Source organism: Leptosomus discolor, chromosome Z, assembly GCF_034619465.1.
Source record: "Leptosomus discolor isolate bLepDis1 chromosome Z, bLepDis1.hap2, whole genome shotgun sequence".
Classification (NCBI taxonomy): Eukaryota; Metazoa; Chordata; class Aves; order Leptosomiformes; family Leptosomidae; genus Leptosomus; species Leptosomus discolor.
Window position 1 is genome coordinate 5,432,138 of NC_141419.1, and position 20,342 is coordinate 5,452,479.

The 20,342-nt window shown below is 52.6% G+C and overlaps 2 protein-coding genes across 3 annotated transcripts; one reads left to right on the forward strand and one right to left on the reverse strand.

Annotated features, from left to right (window-relative positions):
- Positions 1-4,376: 4,376 nt before the first annotated feature.
- SYNC (syncoilin, intermediate filament protein) lies at positions 4,377-10,270 on the forward strand. The gene is made up of 5 exons (XM_086480009.1): positions 4,377-4,557; positions 4,701-4,914; positions 6,329-7,598; positions 8,897-9,021; positions 10,207-10,270. The coding sequence occupies exons 1-5, from the start codon at positions 4,377-4,379 to the stop codon at positions 10,268-10,270; spliced, it is 1,854 nt and encodes a 617-aa protein (XP_086336135.1).
- A 995-nt stretch (positions 10,271-11,265) lies between these two features.
- Positions 11,266-20,130, reverse strand: RBBP4 (RB binding protein 4, chromatin remodeling factor). 2 transcript variants are annotated; one of them, XM_086480554.1, is made up of 12 exons: positions 20,088-20,130; positions 18,955-19,099; positions 18,123-18,268; positions 16,646-16,819; positions 15,624-15,739; positions 15,299-15,459; positions 15,060-15,186; positions 14,855-14,932; positions 13,656-13,732; positions 13,481-13,538; positions 13,275-13,385; positions 11,266-12,398 (listed from the first exon to the last, which is right to left on the reverse strand). In XM_086480554.1, the coding sequence occupies exons 1-12, from the start codon at positions 20,101-20,103 to the stop codon at positions 12,333-12,335; spliced, it is 1,275 nt and encodes a 424-aa protein (XP_086336680.1). In that variant the 5' UTR covers positions 20,104-20,130; the 3' UTR covers positions 11,266-12,332. The 2 variants fall into 2 exon arrangements, with proteins under 2 accessions (XP_086336680.1, XP_086336679.1); XM_086480553.1 differs by having other exon boundaries at positions 18,955-19,102.
- Between the last annotated feature and the right edge of the window lie 212 nt (positions 20,131-20,342).

The following is a 20,342-nucleotide window of genomic DNA, read 5'->3' on the forward strand; positions in this document are numbered from 1 at the left end:
GGAAGGGCAGGCAGAGACACAGGGGGCTGCCATGTTCCCCAGGAGCCCCCCCACACCTCATCCCCAGGAGGTGAGATCCCAAACGGCACCTAAAGGTGCCAAAATACATCAGCCACCATCTGCGGCATCACGTGCTCCAGCAGCCACCGAAGGTCTCACGCCGGGACGGCAGGAGCTCGGTGCAGCCGGCACGTTGGGGTGTGCTCAGCCCGTCCTCTGTCCCCATTTCCTTCCCCTTGCTGGGGCAGCGGGAGGGATGGCTGCTCCCTCATTACTCATTAATGCCTCTGGTTCTTGCGGGTGGCCGGGACAAGGTCCTCGCACGGCTGCCCCAGCCCCACTGAGCACCACGGGCACCACTTCCCACCCTGCTGCATCCCTGAGCAGGAGCCGCTCGCTCCAAATCCCTCCTGCGGGGACAGGAGCCGGAGCTGCTCCCCGTCGCTTGCCCCGGGATATGGAAAAACCCAGCGACGAGCCCTCTCCGCCGGCACTCGGGCAGCAGTGACCCTGCTGGCGATCGTTGGGACACGAGGACTGGTTGCTGCGATGCTGAAACTCGGCGCTGCGCTCGCCGTTTTAAAAATGGGTTCTATAAAAGGGCGCCTGGGCCGTAAATGTCATTGGAAGAGCGAAAGCAGGCGGCTCCTTGCTTGAGTGTGTTGTACGTGGAAACGGTGATGGATAAATAGCAGCGGTTGCTCCCTGCCTGGCTCCCTCGTGCTGGGAAGGGATGGCTCTGTCACGACCACCCAGGAGCATCACCCGTGTCTGCAGCGTTCCAGCCGGATGGCCACGAGAGGCAGCTCCTGCTCCTGCGCGAGCGTCCGGATTCAATGCAGAGGGAAAGCCTACGGGAAAGTCGGCACGGCCTCGGTGCCCGACGGGCGCAGGGTGCCATGTGGGATCTCACGGACATGTCGGCTGATTTGCCCCGTGAGCTGGCAGCAGGCTCTCGTTGGGGCTGATGGCAGCCCCAGGCCCGGGGCATGAAATCCCCCGGCATGGCCTGAGTACGGCTGGCAGTTGGCAGCTCCGGGGGGCAGCTGGGGGAAGAGAGGGGCGTCACCAAAACCGGGCGTCCATCACCGCTGCTTCAAAGGCACCTTCAGGCCTGACCCCGCCACGTCGGCCCCTGCCAGCTCCATCGCACGAGCACACGGGCTGCTAACAACGGGGGTCACTTGTTGCGATGGCTCCTCGTTACTGGGCTGTTTGTGCACACTGAGCTGGGCCCGCACGTGTACACGCACGTGGACACGTGCACACGCACACACTGGGGTGGGCATTGCAGGAGTGCAGCTGAGCACTGTTTGGGGCGCCCGTCAGCCCATGGCATGGGGTGGCACATGCAGGGGCTGCTGCGGGAGCTGCCGGGACAGGCAGCCTTGACGCAAATGTTTAAAACTCGGTATCTGCCGGTGTTTAAAGGCCGGTATCTGGGCTGAGCAAAGATAAAGCTGAAGGAGCATGATGCGGGAGCAGACACGCTGGCAGGGGCTGGACCCTGCGGCTGGACCCCCCACCCATTCCCGCTCCGCTCCCCTGGCTGGGACGGCATCTCTCTCAGGAACAGCTATGGCAGGAACAGCACCTTCCTTGTCCCTCCTTGCTGCGGGGCAGAGCGGGACACAGCACCCAGATAAGCAGGAGCCGCCGGCGCCTGTGGCCCAGGGGCAGGGTCTGGCCCCACTCCCGTGGAGCTCCCAAGGTCCCTGCGGGGTGGACGGCGCCTTCGGGCTCCCCCTTTCATCTCTGCCCCAGCTGGGTCCATGCCCACACTGCACTGCTCTTCCTCCCCCTCCTCTTCCTCCTGCTCCTCCTCCAGCCACGCTGGGAGACTTCGTCTTCCTCCTGCAGGACCTACCCCGAGTCTCTTTGCCTGGGCCAAAACACCAAGTGTTTTGTGACGGGTCCACACTCCCATGCCAGCTCCCAGGACTCAGCCGCAGTGCTCACCCTGTAGTGGCTCCCACAGCCACATCCCCTCAGCACCCCTGCATCGCTGCCGGCGGGGGGCACCAAGGGGGGGTCCCACCCCCAGCTCTCAGCTGGGGAAACTGAGGCAGGAGGCAAAGCAAGCCAAGCTGTTCCCAAGCAGCCAGTGGCAACCAACCCCCCAGGCTCAGGTGAATGCCCCCGTATGCCATCCCCACGCAGCCACGGCCGCTGTGGCTTCACTGGGGGGGCCCCCACCTGGCTAGGGTGAAGGGGCCACCTTGCGAGGGCACGGCAGGAGCAAGCACACAGTGCTGCCGCCCTCCGAGCCAGGATCCGTGCTTGGAAGCGCTCCCGGCTCCGGCGATGAATCACATTTTCCCCCTGAGATCAGATTGCAGCTTCCGTGCACAGGGGGCCCGATCCGGCACCTCTCACCCTGCTGTAGCTGGACCTCCAGCACCCTCGGCAAACAGAGCCGCGGTGAGCAGCATGCAGAGGGCACCGCGCTGGCAGTGTTGCCCGGGTTCGCCACTGCTCTATCCCATCCATGCTGGGGTTTGGGCAAGCTGGTGCCACCGGTGCTGCCGGAGCCTCTGGCCAAGGAGGCCCCAAGCCCCTCTGGTACCTCAGGCCTGTCCCTAAAGATTGTGGGGGCACAGCATGGGGACAGAGGCAGAGCTGCCGTGGCGGTGCCAGGGTGGCAGTGCCAAGATGGTGGTGCCAGGGTGGCAAGACTGCGGCGCCGGCTCTTTCCCTGCCCTCGAGACGGATCTTCCAAGCGTGACGGGAAGGAAAAATCCACCGGGAAGGGAGATGGCAGCACCAGCACCAGGTCACCGAAGGGGAAGCAGAGTGACCCAAAGCCGCCCTTTGGTTCCCACGACCTCCTTCAGCCGCTCGCAGGGTCTGTGCCAGGGATGCTGGTGCAGGGCAGCGACCGGAGCCGCCACCATTTATTCTAACAGCCGGAACATTTTGTCTCTGAAATACTCTCCTGCCTTTTGCTTTCCCCTCCAGCAGTGCCGCCGATAACTCCCCGCCAGCATTGTTTACCGGAGCAAAGTCCACGCCGGTTCGCACACAACGGCGTCTCTCCGTGCCGGCCGGACCCAGTGCGTGCCCGTGGCCAACCGGGCTCTGCCGAGCGTGTCGGGGTCCGGCCGCTGACACCCAAGCCAGCCGTTGCCTGGTTATATCCACAAAACAGCCCCGCGCCGGGGCCGGGGTATCCTCTTACGGAGCAGAGAACAGCTGAGCCTCTTCAATCCCCACCCTGCACTTGGCAGCTCATCAGATAAACCCCAGCCGGGGCTCAGCAGCGCCTCTGCCATCGTCCCCTCCATCCCCTACAAGGGTTTGTTGGACCCAGCCCACACGACCCACAGGTTTCTCCCCTTGGCAGTTTCAGCTCTAGATATATATTTGTACACGCAACTTGTGCGAATTAACAGCATTCCTCTCCTATTGAGTCAAAAGTCTCGGCACAAATAGAGGCTCTTCATGGAAAAAAAAAAGAGAGAGAGAAAAAAAAGGTGGGTCATGCTGAAAAAAGCAACAGGATAAAAAAAAAAAAGAAGAAGAAGAAAGTCCCACCCGAATCTCCGTTTTCCTTTTAAAGCTCTGTTCCCAGGAGATGGACAAATGAAGTTATTTTAAACCTGCTTTTGGCAGCCCGGTGGCGAGCAAGGCACGGGCAAGGTGTCGGTGACGCAGGGACGGGGTGGTACTGGGCGATGTTGCAAGCTGTGGGTGCACGTCGCTGGGCGATTTCGGGGCACGTAAGCCGGCGACTTCCTGAGCGGCTAGTGCCGACTTCCTGAGCCGCGGCGGCAGCGGGCAGGATCGGGCCCTGGCAGAGGTAGGCTCGGTTGGCTCTGATACCACGGGGGGCAGCCAGGCCGCGTGTCCGCTGGCCGTGCCACCATCCTGGGCTGTTGTACTCATGCCAACGCGGCGATATATCTAAAATACGTACTTTATATAAATATATGCTCATAATATAACAGCCAAAAGGCTGGTTTAGGGTGGGGAGGATGGGGACGGGCACCACGGGAAAGCAGCGCTGCAGGGACGGTGGGTGGAAAACCACATCTGTGAGCAGCGAGGGTAGCAGCGAGGGCAGAGTCACTGCTGGGCACATGGGATCATGGCCACGGCCACCGCCGGGCTTTGCAGAGCAAAACACCACCTTCTCCAGTCCCAAATGAGAGGGGAAAGGGGAGGCAGGGACGGGGCTACGGGCGGAAGGGGAAGCGGAGGCTGAGCTCTGCCATTACTGGGGTGTTTGTGGGGCCAACCCAGGGCACGTAAAGAACCCTGGGATATTGGTGTTTAATACATGAATATGCTTTAATAAATACCAAGAGGGGTGCAGCTGCCAGCACGCTCGAGCACCCCGCTCCGGGCACAGGATGAGGCCGCAGCATGCGGTGACCATGCGCTGCACCCTCCAGCGTTCCCCCTTCCAGCCGCCCACATCGGAGGCGAACCCCACGCGGCCCCATGGGACACCTCCCGGGCACCCCGCTGTCCCCATCCCAGCCCCCCGCATCCTGCCCAGGACCCCAGCAGAATGGGGCCCCCACAGCTCCCTGGAAGGAGCCCCTAGAGCTGCGGGTTAGAGGTTGCCACGGAACAACCCTCCACCGTAAATCACGGGTGGGAACAGCCAAAGTGGGATGGGGGGCTGCAGGGGATGCTCCCCAGGGATGCGGGCTGGCTGCAGCCAGCCCCTGCGGCTGCCTCTGCTAGGGATGCAGGCGGCTTGGCCTTCCCCGCCCTCCTCCTCCTCCTCCTCCTCCCCGGGGCGGAGGGAGGCAGCCGCTCGCAGCTGGCACTGCAGGCGGTGGCCGGGCGAAGCGGCTGCTCCGGGGAGTCTGATTTCCAGCCCTGTTTATTAATAACTGCCCCCCCGCCCCATGCTAAGCCCCTGGGCAGCGCAGAGCCGGCAGCACTGGGCTCCGGGGGAGGAAGGTAAGAGCCCACCCAGGGCAAGCAGTGGGGGGAGAGGAGAAGGTGCTGGTGTCCGCCGGGGGGGGGGGGGGAGGGGGGGGGTCGGGTCCCATGGGTGCGGGATCCTTGGTGAGATGGGGGGGGGACGTGGGGCAGGCAAAGGGGCTGCTAAAGCCTGGGATGCAGGGATGGGGTGGGGAGGATCTGAGGTTCAGCAGCCGGGGAGCATCCCTGAACCTTTGGGGGTGGGGTGGGGAGTGGCCCCACCGGGGTACCCAGGAGTGCTGGGGGGCTCTGGGATGGGGGGTGGGGGGTGGGAGCAAGTCCCCGCGCCCTGCTGTGAGGGCGGGATGGCTGTCCACCCCTCCTGCCCCGCCGATACAAAGCAGAGCCAAGAACTTTGAAAAATAAGCGCTGGCATTGGAGGAGGGTGAGAAAAAACGAAGCGGAGCCCTTTCCCCACCTTTCCAGGCGCTGCCCCTTCTCCAGCCGATGGGCCGTTGAGTCCGAGGCTGTGATGTGTCATCGCTGCCGAAAACTACCTTATTAGGAGAGAAAGTATCGGTGAAAATCAGATCTTTCCTTAAAGCCGTTGGTGTGAGCCGAGGGCTGCCTGCAAGTGCCAGCCTGGGCTCGTTCCTTGGGGGATGACTAGACATGAGCTCAGCAGCGTGGCCGGGAGGTGAGAGCATCCTCCCGCCGAACCCACTGTCCCTGGCTCCTGGAAGCAGGAGGAAAAGCCCCGGTTCATCCCCAAGGGTTGTCCTCTCTATTCTACCCCAAATAGCACCCGGGGCGTATGTGAGACGCGAGTATTTGGTGGTGGCAGCTGCAGGTACCGGGGCTGGGGATAATGATGGGATCGGATGACTCTGCAAAGAGCAGCTCGCCGGGCTCCTGCTGCAGAAGCTGCCGCTTGCTCAGGCGATGTGCGTGCGGTGCTTTGCTCCATCTCAGAGCTTGCCTGAGCTTTAGCAGCACATTCTCTTGCTATGAGGTGATGCCACATTGCTAAAACCCTGGCAAGTTTTACTGGGAGTGCCCATGGCAGTTACACCGGTGCCACCAGGGAAGATCGGCCACGACACAGTGGCAGTTCCCATCAGCAGCAGTGTAGCTCTTCGTTTTGGGGTCGAGGTTTGCATCCCTCGGTCTCTCTGTGGCAATCAGTCACTTTAAGGGGGTTTTCTTCCCTTGTTTTGGCCCATGCCAAAGCCAACAGTTTGGGTCCAAGTTCTCACGAGAGCGTGCAAGCACTGTCCTGCCCGGTTTGCACAGCCCGTGGGTGACATGGGGACAGTCACGGCAGCAGGGCCACAGCGAGAGCACCCCCCAGCTCAGCCTGCTGCAGGGCACCCCCATCTTGCAGGGTGGAGAGGAAGGGATGAGACCTGTTACACTTGTTGCTCTGGTTCACATCTCCTCTCCTTTCCAGGGACCTGATGGCAGAGCCCGAGCCTGCTCCAGAGCTGCAGCTGGATGAAGCTGGAGCATCCTCAGCCCCGCAGGGAGCAGCTGCAGGCGCTGCTCCGCACCCGGACCTTTCGTGCAGCCCAGTAGACCCAGCGGTGGGCGTGGAGGTGACACCCCTGCATGGGGGCAGCCCAGATGCCTGCCGGGAGCTGCAGGCAGAGAGTGGGGATGCTTCCTTGGAGCTAAACATGCCAGAGCCCCAGCTGGATGATGTGGCTGGGGCCAGGATCCTGCTGGATGTGGATGTGGCAGGAATCCCGCTGGATGTGGATGCAGAGGGAGTAGGGATCCCGCTGGATGTGGATGGGGCAGGCATCCCGCTGGACGTGGGTGCAGATGGAGTAGAGATCCCACTGGATGAGGATGCAGGGATCCCACTGTACATGGACACAGATGGGGCAGGGATCCCTGGCGATGCAGACGCAGAAGGGGCAGGGATCACGCTGGACATGGACGCGGAGAGGGCAGGCAGCCCCCTGGATGTGGATGGTGAGGAGCATCAGTGCCTGACCCTGGAAGAGCTGGGGGACTACTTCCAAGAGTGCATCGAAGCTGTCGAGCAGCTGGAGAAAGAAAGAGACAGCCTGATCGCAGAGCTCGCCAAGCTCCGGGAGCCAGCGCTGCAGGAGATCCGCCATGCCCACGAGGAGATCCAGGCAGCCTGCCGGCTGCTGGCCAAGGTGGAGCTGGAGAGGGACAACCTGAAGGATGAGATCCGGCAGATCAAGCAGAAGCTGTTCAAGGTGACAAAGGAGTGCGTGGCTTGCCAGTACCAGCTGGAGAGCCGGCGGCACGACCTCTCCCAGCACGCTGCTTACCAGGGCGAGCTGGAGACCCAGGCTGGGCAGCTCTCTGGCGAACTGTCCCAGCTGAAGGAGACCTGCGAGAAGGAGAAGGAGGTTTTGAGGCAACGGCTGGAGAATCCGCCCTGTCGGCAGGATAACCTGTACCTGCAGGAGAGCCGCCGGCTCTCCATGGAGTTTGAGAGCTTCGTGGCGGAGAGCCGGCGGGGACTGGAGGAGCACTACGAGCCCCAACTTCTGCGACTGCTGGAGAGACGCGAGGCAGGGGCGAAGGCGCTGCAGGAGATGCAGGGGGAGATCCAGGGGATGAAGGAAGCCCTGCGGCCCTTGCAGGGGGAGGTCAGCCGGCTACGGCTGCAGAACCGGAGCCTGGAGGAACAGATCATCCTCGTCAAGCAGAAGCGGGATGAAGAGGTCGGGCAGTACCGGGTACGTGCCCTGCCTGGGCATCCCCTCACACCCTCTTGTTTAGAGAGTGGGAGTCGTTTGCAGGCAGTGAAATGTGGATGCTGAAGGTCTTGCTCGTAGGGCCAAGGGGAGGAGCGGGGTGGATGAGCAGGGTAAGGAGGTGGAATTATCTCTCGCTGGTTGAAGTCAAAAGCATCCCCCAACCTGGCACGGGCCAGGCAACGCTGCAGCCCCTGGGCGTAGGGCAAACCCCAGGTTACAGGGGTGCAGTGGGAAAATGCTGGGGCTTCACCTGAGGAGCTGCCGGAAAAAAGGTTTCTCCCAATTCTATTCTCACTTGGTTTTGACCTGCCCCTCAGAAATGGCCCCAGCGAGCAGGGACGAGGAGGAGGGGACAGGGGGTTTCCTTCCCAGAGCGGGCCGGTAGCAGAGCTGAGCACAGGCACTGCTCGTTTCCTGCAGCTTGTGCTAGCACGGGGGGCTGAGCTGAGGCACTTGGAAAAGTCAGTTTTAAATAAAGGTGCCTTTTCTTTAAAAGCCCAGCCTTGCCAGGGCTGATCCTGCCCTTCCCACTGCCAGCAAGGGTCTCACCCGCTGTGCCCACAGCCCAGGGGCCGGGCTGCCTCCCAAGAGGATTATTTCTGGCTGCACCAGGCACCCCCCCCCTCCCAGCACTTTGTCCTGAGGGACAAGGCAATTCAATATCTAAAGAGCACATTTGGCAAAGAGGCTCCACAATTAATCTCCCCTGTTTTCAACACTCCCTGTTCTCGGCTCGTAATCGCTGCCTCCTCTCAGCCTGGCTCAGAGCAGCTTCTGGAAGCTGGTGACCCCCCTCCGTCGCTTTTCCTCCCTGCTGAGCTGGGGACCAGGTCACCAGAGCCCACACCACTGCTCAGCTTGGATTTCAGGGTCTGCTCTCCCTTGGAGGACAGGACTTTGGGGTATCCCTGACGTGGCTCCACATGTTCTTTTTCCCAAATTCCCCATTTATCTTCTCCCGACTCACAGGTTTATACCTTTCTGACAGCTTCTCAGACACACACAAAGTAGTCTAGGGGACAAAACCAGCCAGCCAAGAGAAGCCTAAGGACCCAACGCATCACATCCCAGCCCAAGCTCCCACCTTCGTAATAAAGCTTTTTTCGCAGAGGTTTTTTAAGGCAGCGGCTGGCCAGCCATGAGCCTGGCTGCGCTTTGTCCAGACCAACACCATCGAGAAGCAGATCCTCCCATGAGAGCGTGGGCAGCAGCTGAGCACAGGTTCTAAGACAGCCTTCCTCCCCCAGCTAACCCACTCTTGCCTTTGTCCTCCCCAGGAACAGGTTGAGGAGCTGGAAGACAGGCTGAAGGAGCTGAAGAACGGGGTCCAGCTCCAGCAGCGCAAGAATCAGGAACTGGAGGAGCTGAGGACCAGTCTCCACCGGGAGCTCTCCATCTACAAGTCCGTTTGTGTCTTGTCCCTGCGGTGCGGAGGGGCTGGGGGGAGGAGGATGGAGGAGAAGAGAGGCTGGCAGTCACACAGCTGCTGGACACCGTGGGCTTTTGCTCCTGGTCCCTGGGCACGGTGTGTGAGCAAGGCGTCTGGTGGGACAGCATAGCGGGAACTCCAGACCTCTGGCCATCCAGCAAATAGGGGTTTGGTGGGAATTCCTGTACACGAGGCGTGGAGGTTGCTCTCAAGAAGCAGGCAGGGCAACTTCAAAGTGCCCGTTTCCTTAGGAACACGTGGCAAGGAGTTGAGGTTTAGGTTTGGGAAACACCCTTGTGGATGTCATCAATGAGAGAGAACTATCTCCTGCTTATCACTCTCTACTGCTGGTTTCACTCGGGTCTTGTTACACAGGATTTTGTAAAGCTCCAGAAAACATCCCTAAGTTTGTGGACTATTTCACTTGCCAAACTGCGTTGTTACGTGTTATTCCAGTCTCAGCTGTACACACTCTTAGCCAGTTTCTGTAGCTTGGTACTTTAGTATTCTTTTTTCCCCTTCTTCACTCAAACCTCCCCAGGCAAGTGCACCAGGGGAGGATATTCCCTGCCCCAAATAGATGTAGTTTTCTCTTATTCAGGCAATACTTCAGCATGGTAAGCACAGGGGAAAAGCCATTCCAAGACATGAGAGTAACCGCATTTACGGTTCAGCCCAGCTCCCACCACCCGCCTTTGCTGCTTTGGGTCCTTGTAAATCACAGGTCTAAATCACAGGCCACTATTCAAGCCTGGGTGCAGCAGCACAGTCCCTGAACTCCTGGCAATCTACAAATTGCTATCCCTGGAAGCTCCAGCACGCAAGGCTTCTCCTATGTCAGGACACCTCTTTAAATTTCACATTTGCACTGAGGAATCTCAGTTAAGCCCGGCTCCACGCTGCCGTCTCCCACAGCTCACACCAAATTACATCCCCTTCTGCTAAAGCTAGTTTGTTTGCCCAGGGCTCTGGAAGGGCTGGGCTAGAGTGGCACACGGACAGGACCATGGACTGAGACAGTGTTTCCCAATTACTTTTCTTCCATACTGCAAAAATAAACGTTTTTCAGAAAGAGCACCTGTCCCCCCTTCCCCATTTTCTCCCCCAAGTACTTCATGTAAATATTCAGTAGCCTAAATTCACTTTCTACCCCTACAGGAGCTGCTTAGAAATCTATGGCCACCTTTGCAAATCAGAAGACAAAGCAGACCAGGACTGCTAGGAACGACGGACTTTTCCCTGTTGTAGCAAAAGTAAAGGACAGAGGCAGCTCCAGGGGACATCTCCTCTTGCTGCTTATCCTACCTGATGCACAGCAGCTGCCTGGAGTCAGGAACGACAATCATTTGCTTGTGTGTATTTCTCAAGATGCTGCTGTTGCTCATGTAGTAAAACTGCTTTTCCAGAGAGGAGCAGAGAAAACAATACTTGCACTGAACCACGGACAGACCTGAGGAAGGACAGATGTATGTTTTGCTGTGTTTGGAGAAATGTACCTTGTGTTCCAGCGGTGGATTGTATAAGCCTGCACAGAAAGCTTTGTTCTGAAAGCCAGTGTTAGGGGGGGTTATTGTTGAAGTTTACATGCAAGAGAAGCTTTAGCCTTTTAACAGGATTTTCTTTTGTATTTCAAGGGTCTCTGCTGTATTGTGACATGCTTGAAGGTCCTTTCCGAGCTAAATGATTCTATGCTCCACCGTGGGCCACAGAAACTAGTTTGTGGAGAATAGGTTTCCACTTTATATACAGTCTCACACTGAAAATAAACGTCAGAGTTTAAGGATCCTTTTAATTCTCAAAGCTGTGTCTCAATGAGAAAATAACAAGGCCTTTGTGTCAAACCAAGGGACTTGTAAGGTATCCAACTATTCATGCCGCAGATTAACATAAAAAAAAAAAAAAATAGTTCTGTGGCAAGGGCTACAGGCAGCCCCAAAATCCCGACAGCAGCACGCTGCAGGTGGAAGGCACGCTTCAGTGCAATCTTGACTGCTTGGGGATCTTAAGTACCCATTTCACAGAGAAAGCAGCAGAAACAAGAGGGGGAGAAGCATCCACGTGTTACAAACTGAGGAACACCTATACCAGCACCTGTCCCATAGGGCAGCCAGTGGTGGAGACTACGCCCTCGCTTTCCGAAGAGGGACACCTCACTCCCCACCAAGCAGCTAACGCCGAAGGAGAACACCAGCACGGAGATCACAAAGCTACACAGCGTCTACGTAGAAAAAATTTATTCCATCTGAAGCACTTACACGCAGTTAGTCATGAGGAGCATGGAGAGTAACGGGTTGCTGGTGGAACAGGACACCCTAGTGGAAGATGTGCAGGAACTAGTGGTCAAGGACTAACTCCTAAAAAAAGTAGTTCATCCACATTTAATTTGCTTTACAGATACCAGCTACCAATGCTGTTTTAGGTTACCGGGCATGCCATCTGTGGTACATCAGTTGGTAAAAACATACACCTTTACAACTTGGTGGCCCCAAGTTTTAAAAACCATTTCACAGAAAGGAAAGAAATATATGTGAAAACACAGCTCAAGAAACACACAATAGAGCAAAATACATGGAAGGTGAACAATGCGCTGCAGGAATAGCTAACGAACCCAAACCGCTGTCGCCCAGCAGATGGGAGAAGAGGGAAAGGAAGGAAGGAAGGAATGGAAAACCCAGAATTACCTGTAGAGACAAAAACTATAGAAAGAAATTTCATTCAGTTCAAGTCAGAACCTGCAAGTCTGTTTTGTATCTGTAAAAGGAGGCAGAAAAATCCACAAGGTACAGGTTAACTAAAAGGAATCCCAAGACTGCCGAGTTGTGCTTAAGAGAACAAGACCTTCCACACTCCATGTCTGAGCTGCCAGTGGATTAACACTCGTATCCTCTCCATTGGCTCAAGCACACTCCGGCAGCTCTACCCATTTAACTTTAAATTAGGCAAAAGCCCACAGCTGTAGCAAGCTAAAGGCAGAAGAAGAAAAACCCAACAAAACCCAGTTTGCTCAGTGTGATGGAGGCAGGTAAAACAGGATAGCCAGCCCTATAGGCAAGAGGTTGCTGTAGGGAGTCTGGCCAAGGAGCTACAGCATGGTACCAGCTGAGCTGGGCTAAGCCCTTTTTTTTTGGGAGTACTCACTGTCTGGGCTAAAAAGCCTGTTGATGGTATCTACAGAAGGATGGCTGAACACAAAGTCTACGTGTGTCTCAAAACCAGTGTTAAGTCAATATCAGGGTTGAGAGGGAAGAGAAGGAAAAAGACTAAAAACGGGAAGAGGGTGTCATCTAGGATCCTTGACCTTCTGGATCCACACTTCCTTCAGGGTCTTCATCGTTATAGATGTTCTCCGCCTGCAAGAGAGATGGAGGAACTGAAGAAGCACTTACTACAAAACTGAACAGGGTTCCATCTGCTAGGACCCTTCAAAGTTCTGGCAGTTTTCCATCTGCAGATACATATTGCCCATCCCCGACCCCTCAAGACCATTTAACGCTAAAGCAGCAACGCAAACAGCCTCTTTCGTAAGGGCCACGTCTCCAAAACATGGCAGAAGTACCCTGTGAGTTACCGTACGGTATTCTGCCTTGCTGAAGTAGAGACTGCTGCGGGACTTACTTCAATTAACAGACTATTTTGTACACATTTAGTAGATCCCCTGCTTTGCAGCAGCACTTTCCAAAGGAACTGTATGGAAGGCTGCTAAGAACAAAGCCCCTGCAAACCCATTTATAGATAAACAACACTTAGGAGTATGGTCTTGTCAAAGGTTATTCAAATAATGTAAGATTGCTTTCCAAAACCTTCAACAGCTGGTAATTTAGGGCCAGCAAACTTGTCCTGTTCACCACCACCCCTCTCCACCTTCAGAAGCACATTTCTATCATTTGCAGACATTTCATTCTTTAAAACAACAAACAGAAACCTCAATTTTATCTTTGCTTCGCACACACAGTTTTCATTCAAACGCAGATGGGAAAAATGTGCTTCTGCACCAGTAGAGTTGTTTGGGTTTTTTTAAATCATGAGAAACCCAAAACAGCTTATGAGTATTTGTAAGCCATTGTTTCGACCAGACCTACAGTGGATTTCACTGTCCCTCTGAGATTTAAGCAGAGCTACAAAGTGAGTAATTCTGAGAGCTGCAAACAGAACCAGGAACGCTGTAACCCAGGCAGCTCAACACCGTGTCCCAGCTGCCACTTCCTGCACCTTCCCAAACAACTTACCATTTGCCAGACTTGCATGATATTATCTTCTGATACAGAACAAATTACCCAGGGTTCATTGGGATTCCAGGAGAAATCAGATATCTTTGCAGTATGACCACCATGAATAAACTAGTATTGGGGAAAGAAAAAGGGGAATGTTTTCAAATCAACATCAGAGAGATGAATAATAGGTCAAAACAATCAACGAGAGTCAAACGACTTACCAACAGCTCTGGGGGACCATCCTCAGCATCTTCAGGGGATTGCTCTTCCCCAATTTTACTGTAAAAAAAGGAGGAAAAAATGAAAAGGTGGGGGGTTGGTTGGTTGGTTTTGTGAAGTGTGATGCAATTTGTCAACGGTATTTTGTCAGGACAACGTGACTAATTTGGCATTTACCTCAAGTCCCAAACATTTAGCCTGCGGTCAGTGCCACTGGAGGCCAGTATAGTTTCATTATGGGGAGACCACTGAACCTACAGACAAGGATGAATTCAGAAAGCAAGTTAGTTTTAAGAAGCTGTAACGTGACAGACATTCCCAACAAACACCACTTTCTGTATCATGAAAGCTCTGTGAGAATTCCAGTTGATAACAACTTGAAATATGGGTATGCCCAATAACAACAAAGACAGGAGGGAGGTTTGTGAACATTCACACACTAACAAGGCATTTGAGAACCAAAAAGGTACCGTGTGTAACCTTTCCTCTAACAAAGACGGTGTGTTATGAAAAGCAAACAGCTCTCAAGGACATTGGCTGCTCCCTACCTTAATAAGGATTGTACAAATATAAACTACAGATTCCTTAAGTAGTAGGTATGGTTTACACATGAAAAGACATCACTGTAATTAAGCTTAATTTACTACTTCTGCTGGAGATAAATCTCTCCAAAACATACTACTTAATAGGATCACAGGATTAGAAAGGAACACATAATTCTGCACGCTAACCTGACATTTCAAGATTCCGTGTGTAATTTTATTTAGAGGTAACTATGGTCTTAACTAGTAATCCTTCTACAAAAAAATCTCTACATATTTTTCTGCTGAGTAAAGCATGAGTTGGAGATGGAAATATTGTATCTGCTAAGCACATGCTACCCATGTTAACGTTCTATATTTACACCAGCAAAATTAGCAATTGTTTGGTGTCACAGGATGTTCCAGTGATCCCTTTAACGGGTCCTGGCTAAAGCCTTCCTGCAGGACCAAGCTGAGACGATGAAAACACTCCAGCCATTTCATCATGCCTCCCCGCTTCAATCTGCTGCCATGAATAATTTACTTGTACTCTGCACTTCTAGCATTTCACCCCTCTGTTGTGGTTAAAGCTCTCGGCTATTTCCTTGTTACGTTCTGCCCCGGCTTTCTGGACGCTCTCACCTGCATTGGAGCTCTACCCTACACAGAGCACTCTACAGCTCCCCAACAACAAGCCAGAAAATTATAAGCAGATGAGAGAAGGGAATATACGAGTTTTTAAGTGCAGGTACATTTAATAAAAATGTGGAGTGGAAAAGAATGTTTCTCATTTTTTCCAGACAGCTAAGTAGGATTAAGTTTATGTGCACAAAACATAAAGACATTTTGTTATACCTGAAATATTTCATCTTTATGTGATTCAAAGGAGTGCAACTTCAGTTTTAGGTTCCTCAAGTCCCATAGAGCAACAGTCTAGGAAAAACAAAACAAAACAAAAAACCCACACAACAACATTTTTTTTTTGAAGTAACGAATATATGCATCCAGATTTACACATCAGAAACTGAACAACTATGTTGCAAGTCGAAGGTCGACGTACCTTATCAGCTGATCCCGTAGCCAGGATAAACTCACTGTAAGGATTGAAAGAGAGGCAGTTGACTTCAGCTGTGTGAGCATCCACTGAATGACTAGGTTTGGAGGTGTTGTTTGACCGAGTATCCCAACTGCAAGGGGAAAACATGGAATTGAAACAAAGGTTTAGATCCCATTTTACTGAGGGGCTAAGGAGCAAGAGCGCCAGAAGCACTCCGTTCCTGAAGACATTACCCCACTTACATCATGAGCTTCTGATCATCAGCAACGGATCCAAAAAGAGATTCATGGAGCAGGTGCCAAGATACATCTTCCACTACTGCTGTATGCCCTGTGAAGATGGTCTTTGCATCCACCACTTTGCCTTCTTTTGGAACAGCACTAATATCCCACAAGCAAATGGTCTTCAAAAAAATAAGAATTTTTAAAAATGGCATCTTTAGACAGACACTCTCTTTACCTCCCCCACCTCCTCTCCCTCAAAAAACCACCAACCACCACCACATTTTGACCATTGCCAGGGGACACAAAGTGCAGACTGTACCCCAGCTGTCTTTAAAGTACTCACATGATCATCAGAAGCACTAAGCAAATGCCCACTCAGGTTCGGGTTCCATGACAGCCCATAACCTTCCTTCTGGTGTCCACGAAGACGCAGATCAGGGTTACACTCTCCAGAAGGGTCTGTAAAGAGGCGGCATAAGAACTCTAGTGCCTGCTACCATTTCCAGCACATCTTGGAATACCTGGCCTTGAGTTTTACTGTGCTTTACTAAACTTTGCTTTGACATTTTCACCCTCTCTTACCCTTCTGAGCATTTTCCCCAACTGAAGAATCACCTCATTAAAACAGAATGCCCCGAGACAACACAGAGCAGTTTGTCATCTTAGCTTAATAAAAGCACATTGCAGATTTTTTCCCAAGCTGCCTTTTTTTTTTTTTGGCTGATGGCCGAGCAGCAGTCCATTCCAAATTACTGCTACAGGACCGGCTGAAGAGTCAAAGGAGCCCAGAAGCCACCTCCAAGCTCTGGCATGAGTCACCTGGTCTAGCTGGATGGAGGAACAGCAGCTTATCTCAGTTACCGCTTCAAAAACTCTTCCTAAACGCTCTACTGGTGCAGTATTTTTCTTTCTCTTATCATCTCCAACTGCACTTTGAAAGTGAGAAATGCACTTCTGATCCTCCCAAGTGGCAGAAGCAGCTACCCTATACAATCTTGAGGAGTTCAGCAGTAAATGACTGTTAATATCCTTACAGGGTAACAGCTCAGCTACCCAGCAAATCATACCGTTTCCAAAAAGCCACCTTCCACCATTCCAAATACCAACACATACACTGACAAGACAAAACATGCGGTAGAACACCAAAAGGAAAAAAAAAAGCATATCTTCCTATTGGTACATATTGGATATGTATGGTTAAGCTCCATATAAAATACCCTTTTATACTAAACACCTACTTTCCCCTAAAATCACAGATTATATGCAATCCACAAAACTTTTTAACCTCTTTTTCACTACATCAACCCTTTCTTAAGGAAAGGCTGGCCAACCTCTGAAGCACAGACATAACAAAGCAGTAGCCACCTGGTTTAGAAGGGTGTTTGGTGTAATCAAAGACAAGGACATCACTGGATGGAGTCTTCGTAGCGATGATACACGGGTTCTGTGGCATGTAACGTGCTCTGTTCACTTCTCCCTCGTGATTTATCTTGATTTCAATTTCAATTTTTCCACTAACTGACCCAAAGCCTCCAAACTCTGGAAATAAGAATTCAGTAGTCTTAAATAATAAGCCAGTTTCAGATCAAGACACAAAGAGGCAGACTCAATTACTGGTACTACCAAGCACTTATTTTCAAAGACAGTCACAAGAACAACTGAAAGAACCCAGTTTTCAAATGGCATGTTGTTTTAAACATCTGTATTTGTATCAAAATACCAGGACTTTGGCTAAGTTAAAGACCATTTCTTCCAAAAAAATTTTACTATTTCAGATTTAACAACACAAGCCTCAAATTTATCATATCTAAAACTCTTCTCTAATGAAGACGTGTTGTACATTTGAAACAGATGTGCTGTAACTGCACTTTCAAATATAACGAAGAAATTCAGCATTACAGAATAGACAAAGTTCTGGTAAAAACAAACTGCTGCACCACGTTTAAGACATGGAACTGTAATCTAAACTGGCTAAAGCTACCTTATCTTTACAAGTAAAGTCACTGTAATTTAAGTGTTTTACAAAACTGCACAGCACCGCTCTGACAAGAGAGGAGTTTGTTTGCTTTGTTTTTAAATTGGAGTAGTATATTTTTGAGAAATACTAAAACAGAATAGAAACAAAGTATTTATTAGACAGTATTGTGTTTGTGAATAACACTTAGAAGCTCAAAGATCAAAATACTAATTGCACAATCCAGGCTTCCGGCAGAACGAAGAGCAAACGTTGGATCATTAAGGACTTTCACCAGGTAGAAAGACTGATTCAACCAAGTAAAAATGAGAAATGTCCAACTTGCAGCAATGCTGACAGCCAACTAAGATTACAGAAAGCATCGAATTCAAGTCTGATATACCAAACCAAACACAATTATCTTTTTATCCAAGAGGGGCTGGCACAACTATCAGGCAGCAGAAATCAGACAAGAGAAGAACACTTGAAACGTTACACTCCTCTGAAACCAACTATTCTTTTACATGAATGACTTCCTCACTGGAAGGGCTTATGTAACGCAAAAGTGATAATAAAAATACCAATAAGCAGCACTCCATGAAATTCGGTGCCAATTCCTGATGAGAAACAGGGAGAGGTGAGGCTTCCCCCCCACACACGTACTTTTGCAAGAAGCCTGCCACCTTCTCTTTTCATCATTATATTATTAAGAGATCATGTACATTCGAAAAACACAGTATCTGTCTCTTAAGTAAGGGTACCACTTCGAAATAAATCAATTAGTTCAGAAGTAACATCTGAACTTTAAGGAAAGACAAATATTCTTTTCAGAAGGGAAGGGGAAAAAACGGTTCAAGCTCCCCTTGGTGCACTTCTTTGGTCCCTTACCTCCTTTCTCGCTATCGTAGTGCGAAGCATCAAACTGTGCATCATCGTTAGGCAACTGCACGCTCGCTATCACAAGATGATTTTGTTCATCTGAAGTGTGGGTCCCCAGGACTAACCGGTGAATACTGAAATCTTTGCCTTCGGGTCTGCAAGAGAAGGGAGTTACATGAGAAACAAAAGAAGGGCTTCACACAAGCACCGAGAGGATTACAACACGTTTTAATGACAGCTTCTAACGCTAACAACGCTCTTTGAAGTGATTGTTGCTCTCCTGCTCCAACACCAAACTCGCTTCCTCCAGAGGAAGGCTCTTATTGTAACTCAAGATCTCAACCTAAAATCCTCACAGCGCAACGCCCTGACAGACCGCCGCTCCTATGCCCTTCTTTAAGGGACCTTAGCAGCTCCTCCCAAGTACAACTCTGAGGGGGATGAACATTCACTGCAAGCACAACGGTGTTATGGAAGCTTAGGACAAAGTGGTGGTTACACAGAAATTATATCTAGATCTACTTTCAGGCAGGTTTTGGCTTATTAAAGCTTATTAAATTGACGCTGAAGCTGAAAGAAGAAAAACATGGGAATTGAATGTGTGAAAGTAACTTCTCAGTAATAGAAGACATCTTCCCAAATTAAAAATATCTGTACTGATTACCTCTCTAGTGTTCATAGTCCTCAACTTGCTGTTGGCAAGGCAAGGGTACAAAAAGCAGTTAGGTCAGCTAGTAATCACATACTGTCTTACCTTAACAAAAAATAACCCTAGATTTACCATTTATTCTGCTTTTAAAAACAAAAACAAAACACAAAAGAGGCAAAACGATCAGTTTACCTTGTTACATCAGGAAGCCACTGAGCAGTCAAGCTGGGCCATTCCAGAGCATGGGTCATTACCAAATCATATAGGAAAGGGGTATTCTTTTTCCATATTTTATACTCTTCATTGATCACACGTTCTTCCACCGCATCATCAAAGGCTGCTGAAGGTTTTTTAGAAAAATGCATACGATTAGTCTTTATATTCACAACGCATGCACAGCACTGAGTGGGCAACTGAATACCGAGCCAGCTCCATCACACCCTGGTTTGCTGTTACAACTGCCCTATTGGAGTCGTTGCTAGATGATTAAAAATCCCCCAGTTGCACAAGCTAATCCTTGTTTCTGGATGTAAGGCTGGGGATTAATATTAACTATGTCAAATTTCATCATCTCAGCAGAAGCAGCATAATAAAATTCTGAAAGCTTGGCGCACAGAATATTGTGGAGGCAAACCCCATAATTGTAAAGACGTTTAAACGCGGGAGCTCCAGCAACTTCTGTCAGGCAGAGCGGTCTAGGCGCAGCCTTGAACTACCAGTTCCCAAAATCCAGTTTTCCAAGGCTCCTTCTGTCGCCTCGTTTCTCTCACTTTCTCACACCATCTGCCACCAGCCTCCTCCGCCGGAGAAAGCGAACGAGCGCGGCCGGGCCTTTGGGAGCGCACCCGCGGAACACGGCAGTGTGGCCGGTGACATCTCTTTGTCTGCGCTAGGCGGGCGGCTGCCCACACCCCTCCCCGGGCACAGCGCTCCCGCGGCCCTCCCCACCTACCCCGGCCCACACCGCAACGTACAAACTCCCTCCTCCGGGCGCGGAAACGAAGGGATCGAAACAGGAACGGGCCGGGGGGGAGGAGGGCGGAGCGGGCGGAGGGACCCGGCCCCGCGCAAGCCCCCCACCCCCCACCCCGAGTCCCAGGCGGCGACGCGTCGGGCCACGGGCCTCCCCCCGCGGGGTGAGGGGAGGCGACGAGCCCTGCCCGCGGGGACCGGCGGGCCCCACCGCCGCGCGCCCCCTGGCGGAGCCGCCCCCGCTCCCCTCAGACCGGCGGCCGTTGCGGTGAGGGTTACCCCGCGCCTCACAGAGCCCGGAGCGGAGGAGGCCGCGCCGTGGGGCCTACACCGCGCCACGCCGCGAACCCTACCTTCCTTGTCCGCCATGGCAGGGCGGAGGAGCGGGGCGGCTGCGGGGAGCGAGGCGAGGCGGGGCGGGCTGGGCTGGACGAGGCGGGCGGCCGGTTGCTCCGCTCCCTGCTCGGACCCCTCCGGCCGCGGCTCTATTGTTTCCTGCCCCCGCTGCGTGCCGCTCCGGCGCCGCGCACCCCTTCGCGCGCCAACGCCGGCCAATCGCCGCCCGCTGCCGGGCCGCGACCGCCAATCGACGAGAGGCAAGGGGCGGG

Coding starts and splice junctions, on each gene's coding strand:
- SYNC (XM_086480009.1), top strand. CDS start 4,377: ATGCGCTGCACCCTCCAGCGTTCCCCCTTCCAGCCGCCCACATCGGAG. Junction 4,558..4,700: donor AGGAGCCCCTAGAGCTGCGG/GTTAGAGGTTGC, acceptor CTAGGGATGCAG/GCGGCTTGGCCTTCCCCGCC. Junction 4,915..6,328: donor CTGGGCTCCGGGGGAGGAAG/GTAAGAGCCCAC, acceptor TCTCCTTTCCAG/GGACCTGATGGCAGAGCCCG.
- RBBP4 (XM_086480553.1), bottom strand. Junction 16,820..18,122: donor CTACGATAGCGAGAAAGGAG/GTAAGGGACCAA, acceptor TCTTATTTCCAG/AGTTTGGAGGCTTTGGGTCA. Junction 13,386..13,480: donor ATGGTCCCCCAGAGCTGTTG/GTAAGTCGTTTG, acceptor CCCCAATACTAG/TTTATTCATGGTGGTCATAC.